The sequence below is a fragment of the Saccostrea echinata genome, unplaced genomic scaffold (genome assembly GCF_033153115.1).
Source record: "Saccostrea echinata isolate AGI-Se365-2 ecotype Australia unplaced genomic scaffold, CSIRO_AGI_Sech_v1 ptg000013l, whole genome shotgun sequence".
Classification (NCBI taxonomy): Eukaryota; Metazoa; Mollusca; class Bivalvia; order Ostreida; family Ostreidae; genus Saccostrea; species Saccostrea echinata.
This window is the reverse complement of record NW_026889762.1, coordinates 6,632,906-6,654,510: the sequence shown is the minus strand read 5'-3', so window position 1 is coordinate 6,654,510 and position 21,605 is coordinate 6,632,906. Positions and strand designations below refer to the sequence as shown.

The 21,605-nt window shown below is 33.3% G+C and overlaps 1 protein-coding gene across 1 annotated transcript; it reads right to left on the bottom strand.

Annotated features, from left to right (window-relative positions):
* Positions 1-14,137: 14,137 nt before the first annotated feature.
* Positions 14,138-14,948, bottom strand: LOC133186296 (putative nuclease HARBI1; the record flags this gene model as incomplete). The annotated part of the gene is made up of 2 exons (XM_061321517.1): positions 14,138-14,536; positions 14,772-14,948. Coding segments are annotated over 2 exons (576 nt in total), but the record flags the coding sequence as incomplete, so codon positions are not given.
* Positions 14,949-21,605: the final 6,657 nt, after the last annotated feature.

The window sequence follows — 21,605 nt, the reverse complement described above, 5'->3', positions numbered from 1 at the left end:
ATTACATTTCCAACTTTGAAATACTGGGATTTATTAATTGAATAAAAGTGATATTTTCTCACAGTGTGAAAGGATACCAAAGTGATATTTTCTCACAGTGTGAAAAGATATCAATGTAAGTGAGAAAATAATTCCTGACCTGTCATAAGATAGAGATAGTAACTAAAGCGTCTTGATAGAGACTAAAACTGCCAATTTCTCCCCAAATATGTTGCTAAAATCTATGTCACAATATTTTCAATCTCACAGCTTCTAAGCTTATATGACATCTCAACTTTGACGTCAAAGCATATGACACTGTGTTAAGAAAAGGAGCAAAATAAAAGAAATGTAATAAACAGAAAAATCGATGTTCTGTAGTTGGATATGGAATTTATTTCACTCGTGAGACATGATTGATTTTTTTTTAAATTTTCACTCGTGCTTCGCACTCTATTCAAGATGTGTAGTATTTATGATTGCAAGATTCCAATCAGAAAGAAGAGCTAATTTTGCCCTTCCAAAGCCCAGACATATACTTGAGAGTTTCATTGAATCAATCATTAAGGTCTTTCGTCTCAACGGAAGACCTTTTTATTATTCTGTTGTTTCTTTTCAACTTTTTTTATTATTATTATTCTTACCGATTTTGTGCACGCGATTTCTCGTAAATGCATCAATGGATTTTCATGAAACTTTCAGCAATGATGGCAAATTAGATGAACTTAAGGAATTTTTTTTATTTTAATGATGGCACTTCCGGTCGCGAGTTATACTTGATTTTCTCCTTTTAAATTGAAACTTTGTCTGTGCCTCTTCTCAAAAACGGTTGAAGATGGAGTCATGAAACTTTCTGGGATAACAGATCATGATCTGTACATTTGTGTCCTGTGTTTCGTTTTTTCCGGCGTAACTTCCGTTGTCCACCGGAAGTAGCTTAAATATATGCGATTTTTGATTTCTTTTTATTTTTAAATGTTTATAACATTGGCATATATAGTGCTTCAAGTCATTTCATTTCAACCGGAAGTTGTACTTTCAAACCAGAAGTTTTCCAAAACATGAATATTTTTCATCCAAACTTTCAGGAAACACTCACTGTGGAGTTTTAAGTCGTTTTTGAGCACTTCTTGCCATACCGGAAGTGAATTTAAAAGAACCGGAAATGGATTGAAATTTGAAAGATATCACTCTTTCATGTGTTTCTAAACATATTTCGAATAATTCAATCGCCTATTTTATTCAATTATACTTGTTCTTCCTTCTTTTCTTTTTTTTTTTGGAGTATATCTATCACAGTCAACATCGTAAATCGGACGGAAGACCTTCTCGTTGCTTTGCAACGAGCTTTGCTCTAGTTATTGTTCTTTTTTTTTTTACCAAACTTTGTGCAGGCGATTTCTCAAAAACTATTCAATAGTTTTCAATGAAACTTTCACAAAAAATGAGACATTTTATGAACTTTGCTCGTCTGAAGGAATATTTGGAAAATTCGCTTCCGGTTCCAAATTATGGGCAATAATATCCTGATTTTTAAATGGAATTTTGTCAGCTGCATATCTAACGAACGACTAAAGGTATGAACTGGAGACTTATTAGTGATTATAGGAAGTGACTTCTAGATTCCCAGAATCGTAGTTTTGTGCGTCCTCATTACTACCGGTCGCAACCGGAAGCAAATTTAAAAAGTCGAATTTTTCAATTTTTTTGTTTTTCAATATTTTTGATTATATTTACAAGTTTAAAAGATACTTCCTGTACAATGCCTATTATTTAATTTGTTTGGAAATCAATAAATTCAAACTTGATTTTGAAGCGGTGGTGCAACGTTATTTTTTGGCGTCGTCATTGCTTCCGGTAGCCATCTTTTTTGTTTTCCCAATTCTTTTAATAATATAAGTAGGGATAAAAGATACTTTCATTCAAAAACTAAATAAATTATTTCATTTGAAATAAATTTATCCATATTTTACTTATAATCCCCCCCCCCCCCCCCAAAAAAAAAAAAAATGTGCGGGCGATTTCTCAATCAGTATTTATTGGATTTCAGTGTAACTTTCAGAAGTAATAAGCAATGATATGAACTTTGTTCATCACAAAGAAAATTTGCAAAATTTCCTTCCGGTTCCATGTTATGGCCAATTTCCTGATTTTAAAATGGATTTTTGTTTTCACAACTCTTCCAGAATGGCTAAAGATATGAACTGGAGACATGTCAGAGATGATAGAGCATGAGTTGTAGATGTTCAAATTAATTTTTGGCGACGTCATTACTTCCGGTTGCCGCCGGAAGCAAATTCCAATAGTAATTTTTTTCAACTTTTTTTTCCCTAATTCTTTTAATGATATTAGTAAGGATAATAGAGACTTTTATTTGAGAATTAAATAAATAATTTGGTTTAAAATCAATTCTTCTCGTTATTATTCTTTTTATTCCCACACATTTGTGCAAGCGATATCTCGAAAAGTGGATTTCAGAGAAATTTTCAGAGGTAATTAATAAGCAATGATATGAAATTTGTTCATCACAAAGAAAGTTTGGAAGATTTACTTCCGATTCCAGTTATGGACTGATTTTAAAATGGATTTTTGTCTTCCAAACTTCTCCAGAACGGCTAAAGATATGAATGTAAGACATGTCAGAGATCTTAGAGGATGACTTGTTAATGTTCAGTTAATTTTTCATGCGTCGTCGATGCTTCTGGTGTCCATTTGAAGCGAATTTCAAGAATCGAATTTTTTTCAACTTTTTATCTTTCAATATTTTTTAATGATTTAAGTAGGGATAATAGAAAGACTTACTTGAATGCTGAATATATACCATATTTCAAAGTTCAGAAATCCTTATTCTAGAAATGAGTTACTTTTTCTTTCAGAGCGTGCGTCCCAAATAGCATAGTGATTAACATCGTGCATCTCACGTGGGCGAGTCGGGTTCAATCTCAAGAATGTTTGAATGAAATTTTTTAATAACTTTTCTTTAGCTTCAAAGTGTTGTCTGGCATTTATTGCTGTTCGAATTTGGGATATTTTCACACTTTTAAATTTTATCGTATTTTTTTATACGAGGGAGTTAAAAGGATTTCACAAAGGTAAGAAATGATGTGTTATGAGTGTGGAATGAATTCTCCTATGACGTCTGATGACGGAGTAGGGAGGGACGGAAGACCTTCTTGTCGCCATGGCAACGATATTAGTAGCGTTAATAGAAACATTTTTCACAATGCTAAATATATAATTTGTTATAAAATTGATAAATCCAAACTCTCAATATTCGTCATTTTTCACTTTGGAAGGGGGGATCCAAAGGCATAATGATGAGCGTGTTGGATTTTCACGCAGGCCACCCAGGTTCATGTGTATTATATATAATCAGTATTTTATTATGTAAAGTCAAATTACATAATTGGATTGGACATCAGAGCCTATACAAGTCCTCTCCAAAAAGGAATGAGAAGTTAGATGTATTGCATAACGGTAATACATATTGTGCTATACTAGTAAGTAGTAGCTTTTCAAGAAGCTTGCCTGACTAAAGCAATAAATATTTATAGCAAGTGTTACGTGGCAAATATTTCCGTCGCATGCTGGACCAGAAAAATAAGAAAAACAACATTTTTCAAAGACTGTTTAATAAACATAAATAATATCAGATTCCTCGACCGTCGTAGGTAAGACATGTTTTGCTCCAAAACTTCAAGTCTTTCATGACTGTGTAACTTATCAGAATAGTCAACTTTTGGGGTTAACAGGAAAATAAATATGAAGAGAAAACTTAGAGAATTCACTGTTTCAATGTTACTTAAACATACACATTATGTTATATGTGCAATGTGATAAATTCTAAAGGTCAAAAATCATGCTATAAGAAGATACTTTTTAAACATTTCATTGAAGCTATTACACCCATTCAATAGAACATGCATTCAAAAAAAAAGGTGCAAAAATTACTCTTAACATTTGATGTAGTAATATAGAAGTGCAGTAAAGGATAACACGGAGATGTCTGTATTTGGAATTGCATAGAATAAAAAAATGAATGCATGAAGAACTTTTGCTAACAGTTATTTTAAAAACTCAAATAATAAATTCTAATTTGAATCTGCTTGCACAAAATTTTGCCGGCTAGCTTTCATCCTATAATTCCGTACTTTGAAAAAAAATCCTGCCTGACCCTCTTTACATCAGTGACTGAGAGCAAAGTAAACGTCAAAGATGGCTGGTACATTGCGCTGGTATAGTGGTTTCCATATTTACTTTTCACGCAGGCGATTTGGGTTAATATCGATTATGTTCAACTTTTCCTCCCTCATTTTTTAGCTTAAATTTACGTTTTCATCTTTATAAATGATGTTTGAATATTTTTTAGGCCCCCGTATTGAAGATTCGGGGGCATATTGTTTTTGCCCTGTCCGTCCGTCTGTCTGTCTATTTGTCTGTTTGTCCGAAAAAAAACTTTAACATTGACCAAAACTTTTGATTGGTTGACTTTGAATTTTATATTTCACATGTGTAATTCTTGTGACAAGTCCTTTTTTGGGTACCTCATATTTGACCTTGACCGTGAAGTTTGATCTACTTTTGCAAAATTTTACTGAACTTTAACCTTGGCCATAACTTTCGATCGGTTGGAGCTAGGTCTTTCATCCTTCACAAATGTAATCCTTGTGACAAGACCTTCGTTTGGATATCAACAACTTTGACCTTGACCTTTGAGTTTGACCTACTTTTGGAAAACTTTAACCTTGGCCATAACTTCTGAACGGTTGGTGTTAGGGCTTTCATACTTCAAATATGTAATCCTTGTGACAAGACCTTCCTTTGGATACCAACAATTGTAATCTGTTGACCTTGACCTTGGAGTTTGACCTACTTTTGAAAATCTTTAACCTTGGCCATAACTTTTGAACGATCTGTGTTACCACTTTCATATTCACATGTCACTGGCGGATTTAAGGGGGGGGGGGCGTGGGGAGCGCACGCCCCCCCCTAAAATTTTCAAAGTATGATATGACTAATATTAATAATGCCATACTGTGGTATATAACTAACCAATACCACTATTTTTGTGCCTGGTTTTACTCTTAAAATACACGAAAACCCAGGAGCTTTCGGGGGCTTCGCCCCCTGGGCCCCCACCAGGGCTTCGCCCTGGACCTACTGGGGGCCTTAAGGCGGCCCCCAGACCCCCTGCCTAAACGAAGTTATCCACGCCCCCCCCCCCTAATCACAAATCCTGTATCCGCCCATGCATGTGTATTTCTTTTGAGAAGGCTTTTCCTTGGGCACCATTAATTTTGACCATTGACCTTGACCTTGATGTTCGACTTACTTTTGAAAAACTTTAAACCTTTTTCATACCTTTTCAATGGTTGCTGCTGGGGCATTCATATTTTATAGGTATATTTCTCGAGACGAGACCTTACTTTGGGTAACAACATATTAGTTTTGCATTTGAAAAAGTTTAGCTTTTGCTTCAAGTTGCCATATGGTGGCATCAGTGTTTCACAAACGCATCTTCTTTCTGTGTAAATTTTCCATTTTTCTATTAATCAAAAAATCTTTTAAATCCTGGTTATTTTTAAGGCCCACGTTATATTTTTAGGTGTCTTTACCACGAGAACATATTAATGTAATTTTACATGCAAAGAATATTACATAATAGAAGGATGGTTATTCGGACGGAAGACCTCTCGTTGCTCGCAACGAGTTTCTAGTTTATTTTATATTTATGTATTGAGCAGTATTTTCAGACAGCATAGAATGAAGAGTGACATGATATCAAACCATTCGAGGGTTCTCCAACATTTGAAATTTTACTGTGTTGCAGACTTTATGTGAACCACTAATATTTGCGGTATTTTGGCAATCAAATTGAATCATTATAATTACAAAAGCATACACATATACAAAACCTATTTGAATCTCTAATCCGTTATACAAATGGTATGGTCGTAAATGTTAATAAAAATAAATTAATCGATATTTAAAACAATTAAAATTGATTCATATAATAATGTGTATACAATGTACTATAAAACAAATAAACTGTAACCCCCCTCCCCCCCCCCCCCCCCCGCCTCCCAATAATACACAACCTAAATTAATAAGTACGATTTAAAAAAATAACACATATTATTATATCTCATTATAATTATTCTATACAACGCGTTATCTGACTGGTTCTAGATTACACGTGACGGGGCCATAAAACTTCATATTTCCCTGTCGTTGTCATGCTTTTCATCATATTCAACCTCTTCGGAAACCATTTTCCCGCAATAGTCATCGTTCGTTGAATGAAAACTCCCGAGAGTAAGTAAGACGTCACAATATCCTGATTCACGTCACAAATTCTGTAAATTGTTTCAGTAACACTATGTTAAAATTGAATTTAAGAGCGGGGCCGAATTGGAAAGTTTATGCTTGTTTCGATATAATAAACAATTTATTGCATGAATGCTCGGGAAACATGAAGATTTATTCAGCCAAGAAGCCCTCGGGGAATATGCTATTTCTTGGCTGAATAAGTCTTCATATTTCCCTCATGATCATGCAATAAATGCATATTATACTTCTACATAGGCCCCTATATCACTGTCTACAAGTTGTACATGTATATTAAATCCTGCAAATTTTGTATATCTTTCAAATGCTCTGAACAGCAGAGGAAATTCTGGTCGATACAATCGATCTACCTACCATCTTTAAACATAAATATGCCGTGCTTTTTGTCAGTTAAGCGAATTGCCGAATTTAAGAAAAGTTTTTAGGGGTGTCGTTAAATTCTTCAACAAAACATTAACATCAAATAAACGATTACGGTACGATGTTTGACTCACAGTGCCACCATAATTCTAAAAACGGGATTCTGAAGTATAAAGACATATATTTATATATTTTTTTCTTTTTAAATAGCATTTAAAAATGCAATTGTAGCAATTATACGGTTACATGAAGTGTGAAAACAAATTGTCTTTGTTCCTTTATGCGTAAAAGTCCAGCGAGGGTCACGAAGATAATTGATTATGCAAGATGACTAGAGAAGCAAGACAAAGAGCCCTAATTCAGACATTATTAAGTACTCTGCCTTATAAATTGAAAGACGGTAGATTTGTTTGATAAAAGTTTCAGTTAGAGAAAATTTATGTTCTAATTTTCTGATTATCACGTACAGATCTTACTGTGACACAATTCTTTTACTGTGTCGCACGCATAAAATTTGGGTCGTTACTGTGACGGGGGAATTTTTACGCGGGTACGTTAAGGCAGTACACAGATCATATTTCGGCGAATTTTGACTTTTTTCGTAAAATGTAACATTAATAAATCCGAAAGGCCATAGATAAAACATTTACTATTATTATCCATTGTAAAGATGCCATTGAGTCTGAGGCTAAAAGAAGCACTCCACTACGAGGTCATCACGTGACGTCTATAAATAGAAAAATTACCTTAATGAAAAAATGAAAAGTTCAACACTACCCCGGGGATAATTCATTTCTTTTTGTGAAAATAATTATGTAAAAACATCACTAGACCATGAAAAGTGCTGCTAGAATCCTTCTCTCCAAACACAGAAAAAATTATTCCAAAGTTTCGCATGAAACCTTACCATTTTTTTTTTTACATTTTATACATACCATCAAGGAACTGTCATAATTTTTTGTTAACCACACGATTCTAGCAGCACTTTCCAAGTACTATAGAATACAAGCTTTCGATACAAATAAAAATTATGTTTCACAGTATGCGGCGTAGCGTTGAACTTTTGCATCTTTGTTGTTATAAAGCGACAGAGGAAAGGCTGATCGGGATTTCAAAGCACTGCCTCTGTTCATTATAAGAAAACATGATAAGAATATATCAGCGTACCTGATTTTTAATCTTAAATTCTTTATGAATCACACATAAAATTCAATGTATATGCTTTAAAACTCCCATTTCATATATTTGTTTACATGAATTCTCGTCACGTTTCATTTTCACTCGGCAATATTTATGACGTCATGGGTTTGGTATTTAACCCTCGTGATAAATAATTAGCTATTTATACCACCCAAAAATGACAAGATTTAGTTTATTTTATGTTTTTGAATGATTCCATTCATTTCTTGGATCTGAAATTAAACTTTAATTATAGATTTTAAGAAATCATTATTTCTAAAGATCACGTCATACAGCTTACTATGACGTCATGTTGTAAAGGCAAGTAGGATATCTCTGGGTGTAGCCTTAACAATACCCGCGTACTGTTTCGGGGCCGTCACAGTAAAGCAGCTCAAGGAGTACCCTGCCATTGCTCATATCCTGCATACGTTAAATATGGTCAGCTTCTGCTGATATAGATACTTTTTCAATGGGGAAAGTTGCAAAAATCGAAAGAAGTAGTATTTTAAACCCTGAATTTGAATATTCTTTTCAAAACGAAATACACTATTCAATACATTTTTTTTTGATATTGCTGTTGGTGGAATGGTTTGGCTTTAACCCATTCCTATATCATGTTGTGAGAAAATAATCTCGTATCTTGTTAAAGCAATATTAGCTGCAACTTTTATGCCCGAAATGTTGTTTGCAATATTTTTATTAATGATTGTTTTCTCAACGTTATAGTTGACACAAACCGGTCGCCGTAGAATTCAATGTTGTAAAATCGGTGAAGTCATGATATATTAAATATGGAAAATATTTCGATAATGACATGTTGTTTTAAATAAAACACAACAGGAAAGAATTTTATTCGTTTTTTAAACAATCGTTATATGCAAGTTGTTATTTGCGAGATGCCGTTAAATTTCGCGGTGAACAGTCATCTGTCAAAAAGAATGACGCAGTGGAAACGACAAGGGTTTTCAAGACAAAATAACAAATGCAAAAAAAAAAAAAAAAATCAGACTGCTTAAAATCTCGGTGGAAATGTTGCCGGCACGACAACAGTTATTTACTGGCTGATCATCATCATCTTTCCCACACGAAGAAGAAAGAAACTAGTTCTGATCAAGTATCCCACACATACAATGATTGTGAAGTTCCCCACACAGCTGGATGCGGTGTGATTGTTCATTCAGAAAGTTCTTGGTAAGCAACATAAATATTGACCATACATACATGTATGATCTAATGTATCTGCGTTCATATTATTATCAAATATATTTCTTTTTAATTTGACGACCTATCTGTGGATGATTGCATGCATAATGTACGAGCAATGCATTCCCAATTTTAATTTCACGCACTCATGCATGATAAAAAAAATACAATCAGAAAAAATTATGTTGAAATAAAACAATCTGATATTTTTTTCATTAAAGAAATAAAATCAAACTAAGAGAGAGAGAGAGAGAGAGAGAGAGAGTTTCTGACAGTGTAGCTGTGGTGGTAATACCGTATATAGCTTATGTTTTACTCTGAATAGAAATAATGTGTAAGCTAACAAAAATAAGTATAATATTCAAACACTGGATCTGCAGCTGAAAACATGCATTAATATGGCTTTAATTGTCTATTTGTTTTACAATCCACCATTTTCTTTCTCTAAACAAATACACAATTATATTTAAGTTTTCTAAATGTGTATATTAGATATGATTCATCGTGGAGGGAAGGAAGGAGGGTGGTGGAGCTTGGGGTTCTGGTTGATGAATTGTCTGGCTATAAACAGTGTGGATTGTCACTTCAGGTTGTCTCACACCCAAGGAATACGCGATTGTGGCTTAGGTAACTTTCTTCAGGTTCGGTGTCGAAATTTATGGTTTGGACATTTCAATGTGATTCCAAACGGAAAACGCCATGGTCGTGTATGGGATGCTAATACCAAGTAAGCTACCGGTATTTATCAAAATTTATGGTGTACTGTAGATATGTATGCATTCAAATTGTGTTAATGGATTTTATCAACATGTTACATTTTTCTTACAATTCAACAGGAATGATTCATACAAGCATTGACCCAGCTCAAGTAAATTGCCTTTTAACATGAAATATGTGAAGATAACGAAGAGTATTCGAGCTCAAATGTCCATTAATCATTACAAAATAGGAGCAGAGCAAACACGGACCTCAAAGACATCAGAGGTGGGATCAGGTGCCCTGGAGGAGTGAGCATCCACTGCCAATCGATCACACCCTCCGTGTGTTCCTTGTCATAATCAGGAAATAACGGGAAAATCCGTCGACAATTCAGTGTGTAAATAATGGACTAACAATTAGTATGATAAAAGTCAGTCATCTTTTCTTTTGACTTAATGAAAGATTATATTTGCTGGCAAGGTCATTGTGTCTACCATAGAACTTATGAAATGATAAATTTAAACGAGACTGCTGATATTCTTGTTTCATCAACTTGTTTGTCAATAACTTACCTCGGTTTAGAAATTGTTCATACGTAGAGCATGCTCTGGCGTATCGAATATGATATAATATGTATAAAATTACGACGCCAGTTAAAAGATCGGGGTTCCCAGCTATATTTAGGGCCTTTTGTAGGCTGACTTTGGGTGCGGTCTATAGTTCATCGACGTTAACTATAGTCCAGTCGAACGCAGAAAAGTCGAGCGGAAGTTGAGAAAATTTGAATCTTTAGTCAACTATCCTTACCGCGTGCTAGACCTCTAGTTCAAAGATGGCGGATGGAGTTGTTAAAGGTAAGATTGACAAAAACAAAGTTTAATCTAAAGGCATTTGACGTTCAAGAAATACATGTATGTTGACTTTTTAATTTCACATAACGCTAGAAAGTGAATTAAGTGCGGAAAGCTGCACTGTAACATATAACACACGGAATATTAGGAAATCTATAATGAATGATCCCTGTGTTTATAACTAAGTATTTAGTAATGTACAATGTAAATGTTAGTGTTATAATGAAATTCTCTAAATATAAATATAATGCAAGTCTTTTGCATGGGTTTGTTTATTGTATGAATGACAAGGTTTGAGCTAAGCTGCTAAGAGAACAAGAACGTTGGCGTTGCATTGAATGCAAAAGCAAACCAGATATATGTGCCATACCCTCATTGATTGAACATGAAAAGAAGAAACTTCCTTTTTTATTGATAAATATAGGTAAATTTCAAGAACTGATTACTATCATGAAATTATGAACACGCATAAATTAATGGGGACACCACATACTGCATAATTATGGCCCATTGCCCATTGGGGAAAAATATAGTATTTTTATTTTCTTTCAGGATTAGCCTGCGCTGTCATTTTTGTAAGTTGAACTTCCACGCAGATTGTGCTGGATACGAAGTAGTGTTACTGTTGACGGAGGAAGATAAGGAAGTTTTGTGTAATTACTGTGCTGAGAATGGAGAGGTTTGTATCAGATGTTGTTTTTAATCATGTAATATGTATAATTTATAAAGTTTTTTTTTTTTAAAGAGAAAAACACAAGACTCTTATCTAAACCCTGATCTTTTCAGATAAAAGTGATACTAATTAATGTCTTAAACACATGGCAATTAAATCTGTTATTGTACATATTGAAAATGTCAGCTTTACATTTTTAATGTTAAAAAATATATCCTTTATTAAATTTTGAGAACTTTTTCACCATGCAATATTTACCAAACATTCCTATCTTGTAGCCTAACAACAGTGACAGTGAAAGGAAGGACAGATGGGGCAGTGCGCAAACTGCAAGTCAATAAATCAATTCTGAATTCTCTTCTGTCGCCTTATGTGTCTCCAGACATGAAACAATTAATGATAAATGGATTAAAACCAAGATCAGATAAATGATGATGGTAAGAAATCATCAACCAGCGAACCTACTACAAATAAATCATCAAACAGTGAAGCTACCACAAATAAATCAACCAGTGTGGCCACCACAAATATATCATCAACGAAGACGACCACCACAAATAAATCATCAACCAGTGAAACCACTGTGAAAGAACCACCAGTCACTACCGATGACTCCTTTAAAGTATGGAAAGAAACAGAAGAGAAATTTTTGATTGATACCAGACATCAAATGGATGATTTGTTTAATAGAAACCGAAATCACTGGGAGTTATGGAAAGCAATCTCTGAAAAACTGTTTGATGTTCTGAACTGCAGAGTAACTCAGAATTAGTGCATGTACAAATACAATACCCTAAAAAAAATGGAAAGAAATAAAAGATGCTCCATCTGGCACGAAAGCCAAACATTTCAGCCACAAAGAAGAATTCGACCAATTCTATGGCACAAAAGCGAGTGCAAAACCCCAACATACTATTGATTCGGATAAAAAAATAGATGAAGTTCAACAAGATGATGTAGATGAGGAACTGATAAGCATGAAGAAAAAGAAGAAAAAAAATGAAGACATATGAAAACAGGATGTTCGTAAGCTTCTGGAAGAACAACATTCTCAATTCCTAAGCCAGATGGAAAAAATGCATAACGACAAAATGCAGAAAATTGATAAATTTCTTGAAATAATGTCAAAAACAGTTAGATCCCAGTTGCTGATAGTCAGACTTTGTTTGGATTTTTAATATTTTTCTATTATAGTGCTGCACTGATAGAGCAGTACTACATAGCCTGTTTAATATTAATCTTTTTAAGCTAGTAGTCAAGAAATGCTGAAAAACATTCTTTTTGTTTATGCAGGCAAGCTTTAGTTTTTTTTTAAAGTATTTGTACCATATTTTGGTTCTGACATTTGAAAGGGGGTCAAAGCTAGGTAGAATATCAAATAAATAAAAAAAAAACATGTCAGATATCATAAATACAATAAAAATAAAGTTGTTAAGCTTTTCATGCAAGAGCTGTTTGTAAATCTGTCGTTTTATATTGTGACCCTCACATGAATCATGGCGACATGGTGTAAGTGAGCAATGAAACCCATGTGCCCTTTTTTGTTTTTGTTGTTAAATTTTTTTGTTATGAAGTCCCCAATGCAAATTTTTCCATTGTGATACCATTATGTCACATTATCAAGTACTTGTACATAAATGTGCATGCGTCATATGTCAAGTCAATTTCCGGTATTATTGTTATATTGGGGAATCTTATTTTTATTTTTTAAATTGCTCAGGGAGAGTTCCATGAGGAACTTAGTTATTAGGATAAAAAAGCTTATTAACAGATGCAGAATATTGTACAAGGATTTTGAAAGAGGAATATTTAGAAATACATATTGTAATTGTGTTGTTGGTTCTTACCAACATTCTTGGTTATTAAAGCTTTGATTTTGATATAAGGTCATCATAAATAATATATTTTATCTGATGATGTACTCGGCATACAATTTTCGAATATGTAGTTGAAGACCAGTATCATTGAACTCTCACTGAAAGCATGTTAAAATTACTTTTTCATTATCTAAAGATTACTGTCGCTGCGCAATTAAGGATGGATGTTTTTTGTGAGTAAGTCGAAGTACAGAACATAACTTTGAGCAAAACGGTTATATTATGGGACTAAATTATACATATGTAAACAGGGTTTACACACTTTAAAACATTCTACACTTTGCAGATTTCATAGTTTATTGGCTTATTTACAAAAGATTTCACAAGAAGACCAAAAAGTTAAAGTAGACTTTAAAATCTTGCAAATTGAATGATTCTAAAGGATTAAACTATGTTTAAATAAATGTAAATTAGAAATTTATTAGCAGTATTATATGTTGTTCTTAGTCTTAAGTTATTTTGTAAAACTTGGCCTAACACACCATATTTAGTGTAGAATTAAGAAAAGGTCATTAATCTTGTTCTTTAACACAAGTATGAGGTATCCGCCTTTGTGTCATATTGAAAATTTTAACCCAATATTCTTAGTGCTTATATGTATGAGCTTATTAATAATCATTTTGACTCTTTCTGCTCTTCAATACACTGTCATAATATTTATTAAATGCATTCGTATTATTACAAATTTTAGGATAAATATCAGCAAGTCAAAATGATGAAAACAGGGTGAAGAATAGTTTATTACACCGGGATCCTTCATTATAACAAGATAGGCAACTTGCGAAAGTATACACATCCCTGATTACACATCCATTTTATAAAGTGTTCCATTTTCATGGTCACACACATTTTAAATTTGTTGAAGAAGTTTTAGTCTCCTTGCCACACCATGAACTCCTTGTTGGTAGATGTTCTCACATTCATTCTCTGCATCTTCTAGGATTGCATTAGTGTCCATGAACTATTCAATAACATGAACTATTCACACACAAATTGTGCAAAATACACCCAGCCATAATTAATTTTGCTATATGCCTTGGGTTGTGAAATGTCACCTCCTTCAAACGACGAAACCTTCCTTTAAGGTGGGCAACACACCTTTCTACTGATTGTCTTGCACTAGACAGTTTGGTGTTGTACTTCTGCTGTTGTGGTGTAAGGTGTCCATAATTTTTGAATAAGGAAATTAGCCAAGTGCGCAAAGGATAGGCATTGTTAGCCAAATTGTGATGATTGTTAATTATGGCTTGGCCCTCTTCTGCTTTCTGATACAGTGTTGAATTACGCAGAACCCTTGCATCATGGGTGCATCCAGACCACCCTGTGTATGCACTTATGATTAGCATGTTGCTGTCGGTCACAACCTGCAAAATTGAGGATATATTATTTTAAAAAGGCAGAAAGATATGTGACAAGTTCTAGTAAACATGGTAAAATACTATTCTCAGAGAAGTTTTTAAACTGAAACTGGAAATGACAAAATGATTTTAAAATGTTTAAGGTTTAACACATCTTGAAATTAAAAGGTGAAATGGAATACATGGATCCTCTTTACACTACTTTTATACAATAATTTTGGATCTGGTTAGATACTAGTACCTGTAACTGCATTGATGGAAAACCTTTTCTGTTATAATAGTCTCTGTCACCGTCAGGTGCACTTGCAAGACTGATATGAGTGCCATCCATGAACCCTATCACACCTGGAATGCCATATTTGTCTTCTACCTCTCTTGCAGTTTGCTGCTGTTTCTGAGCAGATGGCCACTGAATGATATACCGTAAATGAAATGTGAAAGAAAAATACAACGTTATGGACTTTTGAGAGAACGCTGACTTTTACAGTTGACGGCTTACTTTGGCATTTAAACCTGTGTTATGTATGGAGGTACGGAATTGATAATAGATACGAAAACATAAATAATGGTTAAAGTTATGGTTTTAGGGGCACTTACATCATTTACCAACACCAGAGATTATTGGAGGAAGAATAAAATTACTTAAAATGTCTTATTCATGAAAGATAGTATCTCCTTTTATTTTCATGTTCTTCAGGAACTAAATAATGAAGAAAAAAATATTCCGGAAGGAAAACTTGGCAGTAGTTGGTTAAGCTGGGAGGGGAGGGGGCTGTTTGTATGTCAGTTGCTTTTCTCTTCCTAGACAACGTAATATGGGCTCTGAAATGACCGATTATTATCGATTTAGTAAATGTTAAACTAAATATTTATATCGCAAAAGAGCTTCCAGATATTTTCCTAGTGTAAAAGTAAGTTGTCGATTGTAAAAGTCAGCGCTTCTCGCAAAAGTCCACTAGCAGGCCATAGATTTCTGATTACATTTCTTCTTAAATATTTCAAGATTTCTTGTTTTAATGATGCATTTGCACAAGCAGCATTGTATATATATATATATATATATATATATATATATATATATATATATATATATATATATATATATATATATATATATATATATATATATATATATATATATATATATATATATATATAACAAACGTATGTATTGATATGTCTTGACTATATGATTTAACATAAAATTTTCCCATATATTTGCTATTTTATAACCCACGTTCATAATTAAAAAGTCCAAAATTATGAGTGTAATACCCTCGTTTGCAGATCCAAAACTGCCTCCATCCCTTACAAAAAAAAATACTATAGTAAACTATAGTTAACTATAGTTTACTATAGTTAACTATAGTACCAAAGTAAAAACTTGGGAACTTTGATTTACTACAGTAAAAACTTTCAATTGGAACTTTAATTTACTATAGTGAAAACTTTGAAACTTTGATTTACTATAGTAAAAACTTTGGAACTTTGATTTACATTAGTGAAAACTTTGGAACTTTGATTTACTATAGTAAAAACTTTGGAACTTTGATTTACTTTAGTGAAAACTTTGGAACTTTGATTTACTATAGTAAAAACTTTGGAACTTTGATTTACTATAGTGAAAACTTTGGAACTTTGATTTACTATAGTAAAAATTTTGAAACTTTGATTAAGTACGATAAATCCCGTGGAATTATGTTTTTGATTCCCATTCTTTACATTTTATGATATTTCAAGTTTAAGATTCATAAAAGATTTAGAGAACATTTTAAAAACCCAACCGCTCCCCTAAAATAATAATGTACAAGATATGAATTTTAATGTAAACATTGTCGCTTGCGCCGATAAATAAGAATATTTATTTCAATGTATTTAATTTTAATGTTATGCAGATGTAACGTAAGTCTTATTTATGGAGAAAAAATAATATATTATAAAAAAAAAATGTGTCATTTAGAATCATTTCTGCATCATCAACTTCAATCAACATGTATTCTTTTTTTTTAATTTTTAAATGTAAATATTGCATTCAAGTTAACTACTTTGTATATGAAAATAAAGATGTACAACAAAAACCAGTCCTAACCAACCCCATATCCACCCCTCCCCTAAAACGGCTAAATAATAATAAAAAAAAAATATTAAAAATACATAAGTTGTTAAACTAACGAAAAAAACTTCGAAACTTTGATTAAGTATAGGAAAAACTTTGAAACTTTTATTAACTTTGGTAAAAACTTTGGAACTTTGATTTACTATACTAAAAACTTTGGAACTTTGGTTTACTATAGTGAAAACTTTGGAACTTTGATTTACTATAGTGAAAACTTTGGAACTTTGGTTTACTATAGTGAAAACTTTGGAACTTTGATTTACTATAGTGAAAATTTTGGAACTTTGATTTACTATAGTGAAAACTTTGGAACTTTGATTTACTATAGTTAACTATAGTAAACTATAGTTAACTATAGTTTACTATAGTATTTTTTTGTTAGAGAAGACACGGTTTATAACGTCATGAGGGTGGATATAGAAAGTCCAAAAAAATGTCCACACTCTCTCATAGACTGTTGATTTCCTATGAAGTTAAGAAAAACAAGCAGCTGTTTCTTGGGCTGCGCAGGTAGGTTAAGGCTTCCCGAAGAATATGACAGTGCACTCTGTGCCTTCACATCTCTGAACTACCAAAATATGACGTCATAATGGAAAATGACGTCAGGTCACTGCAAACTTGAGGTGTTAAGACGGGGAGATTGTCATGAACTTTACACTTTATTTCAAACTGCATGTAAAATGCTAGATAGATATTGCAAAATTCACGGGTCGTTAAAGGTTTTTTAAGTCTTATATGTCCGAATATTTTAAAAATACACCGCTTACCTACCCTTGATTGAAATTCATCATGTTTAAAATGCTTATGAAAAATATACTTTTGAAATGTACTCTGTTTTATACCCGTGGTTGGAGGTAGAATTTATTTTGGGTGTATAAAAGAGTCTGGCGCAGGTGATTATTGAGGATTAATCTGAGAATTTTTGTGGAAATCTGTAAGAAGAGGTTGTTCTCTAACCGAATCTTGCTTGGGAAAAATGTGTGTTGGCTTTGTTTTGATACAGATTACGATACTGTGTGGAAAATACCCTCAGATTTGTAGGTTGGTTGAATTTCTCAGGAAATATTTTGTACCCAAGTAATACTATGACTTTTCCCAAGCACATTTCGGATACACAAGGATACGATGAGTTTATTTATATAACAAAATGTTAATAGTTATTGTGTTAATCAGCTGCGCCGGAGCAATTTATATGAAACACTTCAAAAAATTACGAATGACCGTCACGTGATCAATTAGGTCATGTGATATCATAACAAATATGTTAATATATAGCCGAGGAAACCCTCTATATGAATTGGAAGTACTAAAGTTCAATACTTATGAATTAAAACCAAAACCGACCTCGCAATGACATATTATGTTTTGAGCACATTTTAAAGCTTCGGGAAGCGTTAACATAGCTGCGTATGTTTTGAGCGTATTTTAAAGCTTAGGGAAGCCTTAACATAGCTGCGTGGACAGGTGCTGACCACCCTCGGTTATGGCGCTCTAGACTTCCATGAAGTTCTCGCAACATGAAATCAAACATTTCTAAATCGATTCTGTAATGAATCTTGAAATCGCCAACATTTCTGTACAGTTTTATATCACTTTAAACCTCTTCATACGTGCGAACTTTGGGGGTTGACCTTCTCTTGTTGTTGTCCAAATATAAAAAAGTTACAAGACAATTTTTTTCTGTTCAATCGCCATTAACTGCTCTTTATCTGTAATCATTTCTATGAAAAACACCAAGTCAGCCATATTTCTTCTATCTAACAAGACTATTCTGTATTCGACTTCTTCGATAGTTTGACCATGCGATCTATCACTTCCTTTACCAACTAGAGTTTTCACTCGAAGTCAGCCATAATTAGTGATCTAAGCTCCTTATTATTAACTATACTTTCATCGATGAATATTCCTGCTATAAGTACGAATACCTTCCAGAATAGAAAACAGAGACAGGGCTAGCCATTGAAAAAGTTGCTGAGGACATTATCTAACATGTTTTACAAGATGAAATCAAAGAAACAGTTAAGTAAGTATATTCATGTATACATCCATAAATAATGATGTTAGATCTATAATATATGCCACAATATTCCCTGACAAAATTGTACTTTGGCATTCTTTTAATCAATATTTCAAAATAATAATAATAATAATGATAATAATAGGGGTAATAATAATTATAAAATAAAGCAAAAACAAAAAAGACATTCTTCTTTTTTAGAAACGAAGGAGCTGAAAATACTAACTGTTAGTTAAGACGCTGGACAGCAGAGGAGAGGAAGTGGTCACTCATTTGACAGACTTTTAGGTAAGTAAGACAAGCTGATAGTCTGCAGCTGTAATGTCTGCAATCAACATTAGATGTGAGGTCCAAGTAATATTTTTTCTTTAATTCCGTTTCATTTTAATTGAAGGACACTGCTTAATGATTAGTGAACACATTGGAATAGTAATAGGCTACGAAGGTAGCAGCAAGGTATGCCGAATATGTGAAAGTGCTGAGAGGGATTGAATTTATTGTTTATTGTTTAACATCCCGTTTGAGAATTTTTCACTCATATAGAGACGTCAACGTATACCGATGAAGGGCTTCAAATTTAGAAGTTTACTTAGCACTCAGGTCTTTGAGCAGTGAGGGTTCTTTATCGTGCCAACGCCTACTGTGACACGGGGCCTCGGTTTTTAAGGTCTCATCCGAAAGACCCGCAACTTTCACTCCAAAGTGCTTGGTGAAGGAACAGTTGCTATCTTTTTTTTTTATTGACTTGGGTCAGTCGCAGCCGAACACAAGGCCTCACGATCTCGGAACGAGTGCTCTACCGACTGAGGTACAGTTACGGTTGAGAGGAATGGGGAAGAAGCTAAGGAACATGACTGTAGACAAAATTGGGAAGGTATTAAATACTTCAATTAAAATGAGTTGTTTGGATACATGTATGCATATTTGAGGTTAAGAAATGTATGCAGGTATGTGTTACTCTTGGTTTTATATACATGTGTTTGTTTATTTTTAAAATAAACTGACTGAACACTTAGTAAGCTGCTAAAATAGCAATTTGTGATACTGAGAAATATACATATCTTTGAATTTAACTTTTAAATGCAATATTAATCTTCCTAAACATTACATTGACATTGTTTTTCAATTTGTATTTTGAATTTTTTAAGAAGTTCTAAATCTATGAACCAAGTATGGTCACCAGCACGATAGAGAAAAAAATGGACAAAGGAAATAAAGGTGTCTACTGTTATAGAAAATGATGACACCACCATCATTTTACTACTGAAACAAAGCGTGAATCCATACATTGAAAAAAAAATGTGACAAAATCCATATGAGGGAAAGAAATCATCTAGTCTATATGCTTTGAAGAAAAAGCATAAGATCTTGACTTCAAGAGTAATGCACTATCTTCCAAAATGATTCAACTAACTTCTAGCATAAAACCAGGGAAACCCAAGAGGAATAGAAAAGGCACTTGAAGCCCTCTGTGTAATCTCCCTATTGGAAACCATGAGTATGCAGCGATTCCTGGTGTCAGCATGCTAACAATCCGACACAAAGGTTTTATTATACGTATAACATAACTAGTATCTACTCATTTTTTGAATACTAATAATTCTTGTTTTGCTTGGGGTCCCTTTGTTTGAAATAGGTTAAATTGCCCTATTGACATGCGGCACTAAACTTAGTGGTACTTTAAATTGTAAGATTAACATAAGACATTGAATAGGTAAAAAGGTTCTATTATGCCCTGAGAGTTATTGGTAATTAAAATAGTTTGACTATTCGAGCGCACTTGCAAGTACGGTACTTCAGTGATCCTTCATAAAAGGTATTCTGTTTTTATTCTTTTTCAGGGAAACAGCGAGCATGTTTAGTCAGTATTGGATAGTTTGTAACTTTATATCATATATGAAATTATTGTGGAATACAAAATTTAAATCTCGTTCAGTTCAATTAGGGAAGCAACTACTAAAGCACATTATTTTGCAATCAGATGCAACAAGGGGAGGGAGGGGGTATTTAGCTTTGTTTATGCATCCATTAAGTCGTTACAAGGATTTTAAAATTCACATGCATATTTTTTGCAAATGTATATCTCGGTAGATGGTTCATAAATTTTGAAGAGGGATTTTAATTCATATAACTTGGGAAATTGGGAGGGCGGGGGGGGGGGGGGGGTAGTTCAAAGTATTCTCGTGTCGTAAAGTTGAGACGTTGACATAAATATCTTAATTTCTTATTTTCTGATTCAGTCCAAATCTCAATACAACTACAGCCAACACTTTCAAAAATAGTTTAACTTTCCCTAAGTTAATATTACTTTGGTCAAGCTAGCAAGCTATGTATATTAGAGGTATTCTAATGACTTAAAAGCCATAAAAGGCCTTAACAAGAGTAACAGCCAAGCAGTTAATACAATAAAATAAACCAACGGGACAGGAAATGCACTGTATGTAAATATCCACAAATTGAGATTAAATGGGTTTTTATTTATTGTGAAAAGTCCATTATTGCATTTTAACACATTTGTTAAAAGTGTTATAACGGAATAGCCTAGTAAAGTGACTATTAAAATAAACATTTTGTTTCGATGCATTGATTAGTAAAAAAAAGTAAATTGCTTGTTTTATAAGATTGTATTAGTGAATGAGCAGTCCTTTGTAGATGTTGACCATTTGCGTTGAGGTTCTGCCGCCGTCACCATGGTTCTTGGCACCCCTTTGGTGGCGATTACTCGAAGACATGAGTATTCATGGACCTTGCAAGTGGCGTATTCCGTCGCACCTCAACACAACTGGAGGAGTGCAGCACATATTCTTACGCTCACTACATAGTTTATCCTGTTGTGCATGTGTGGTAAACTGGAATTCAGGATTTGAAATTGTGCAATGACTTGTATTTGACAAGTTATTTACTTTATTTTTATTTGAATTAATTGATTGATTAATAATTGA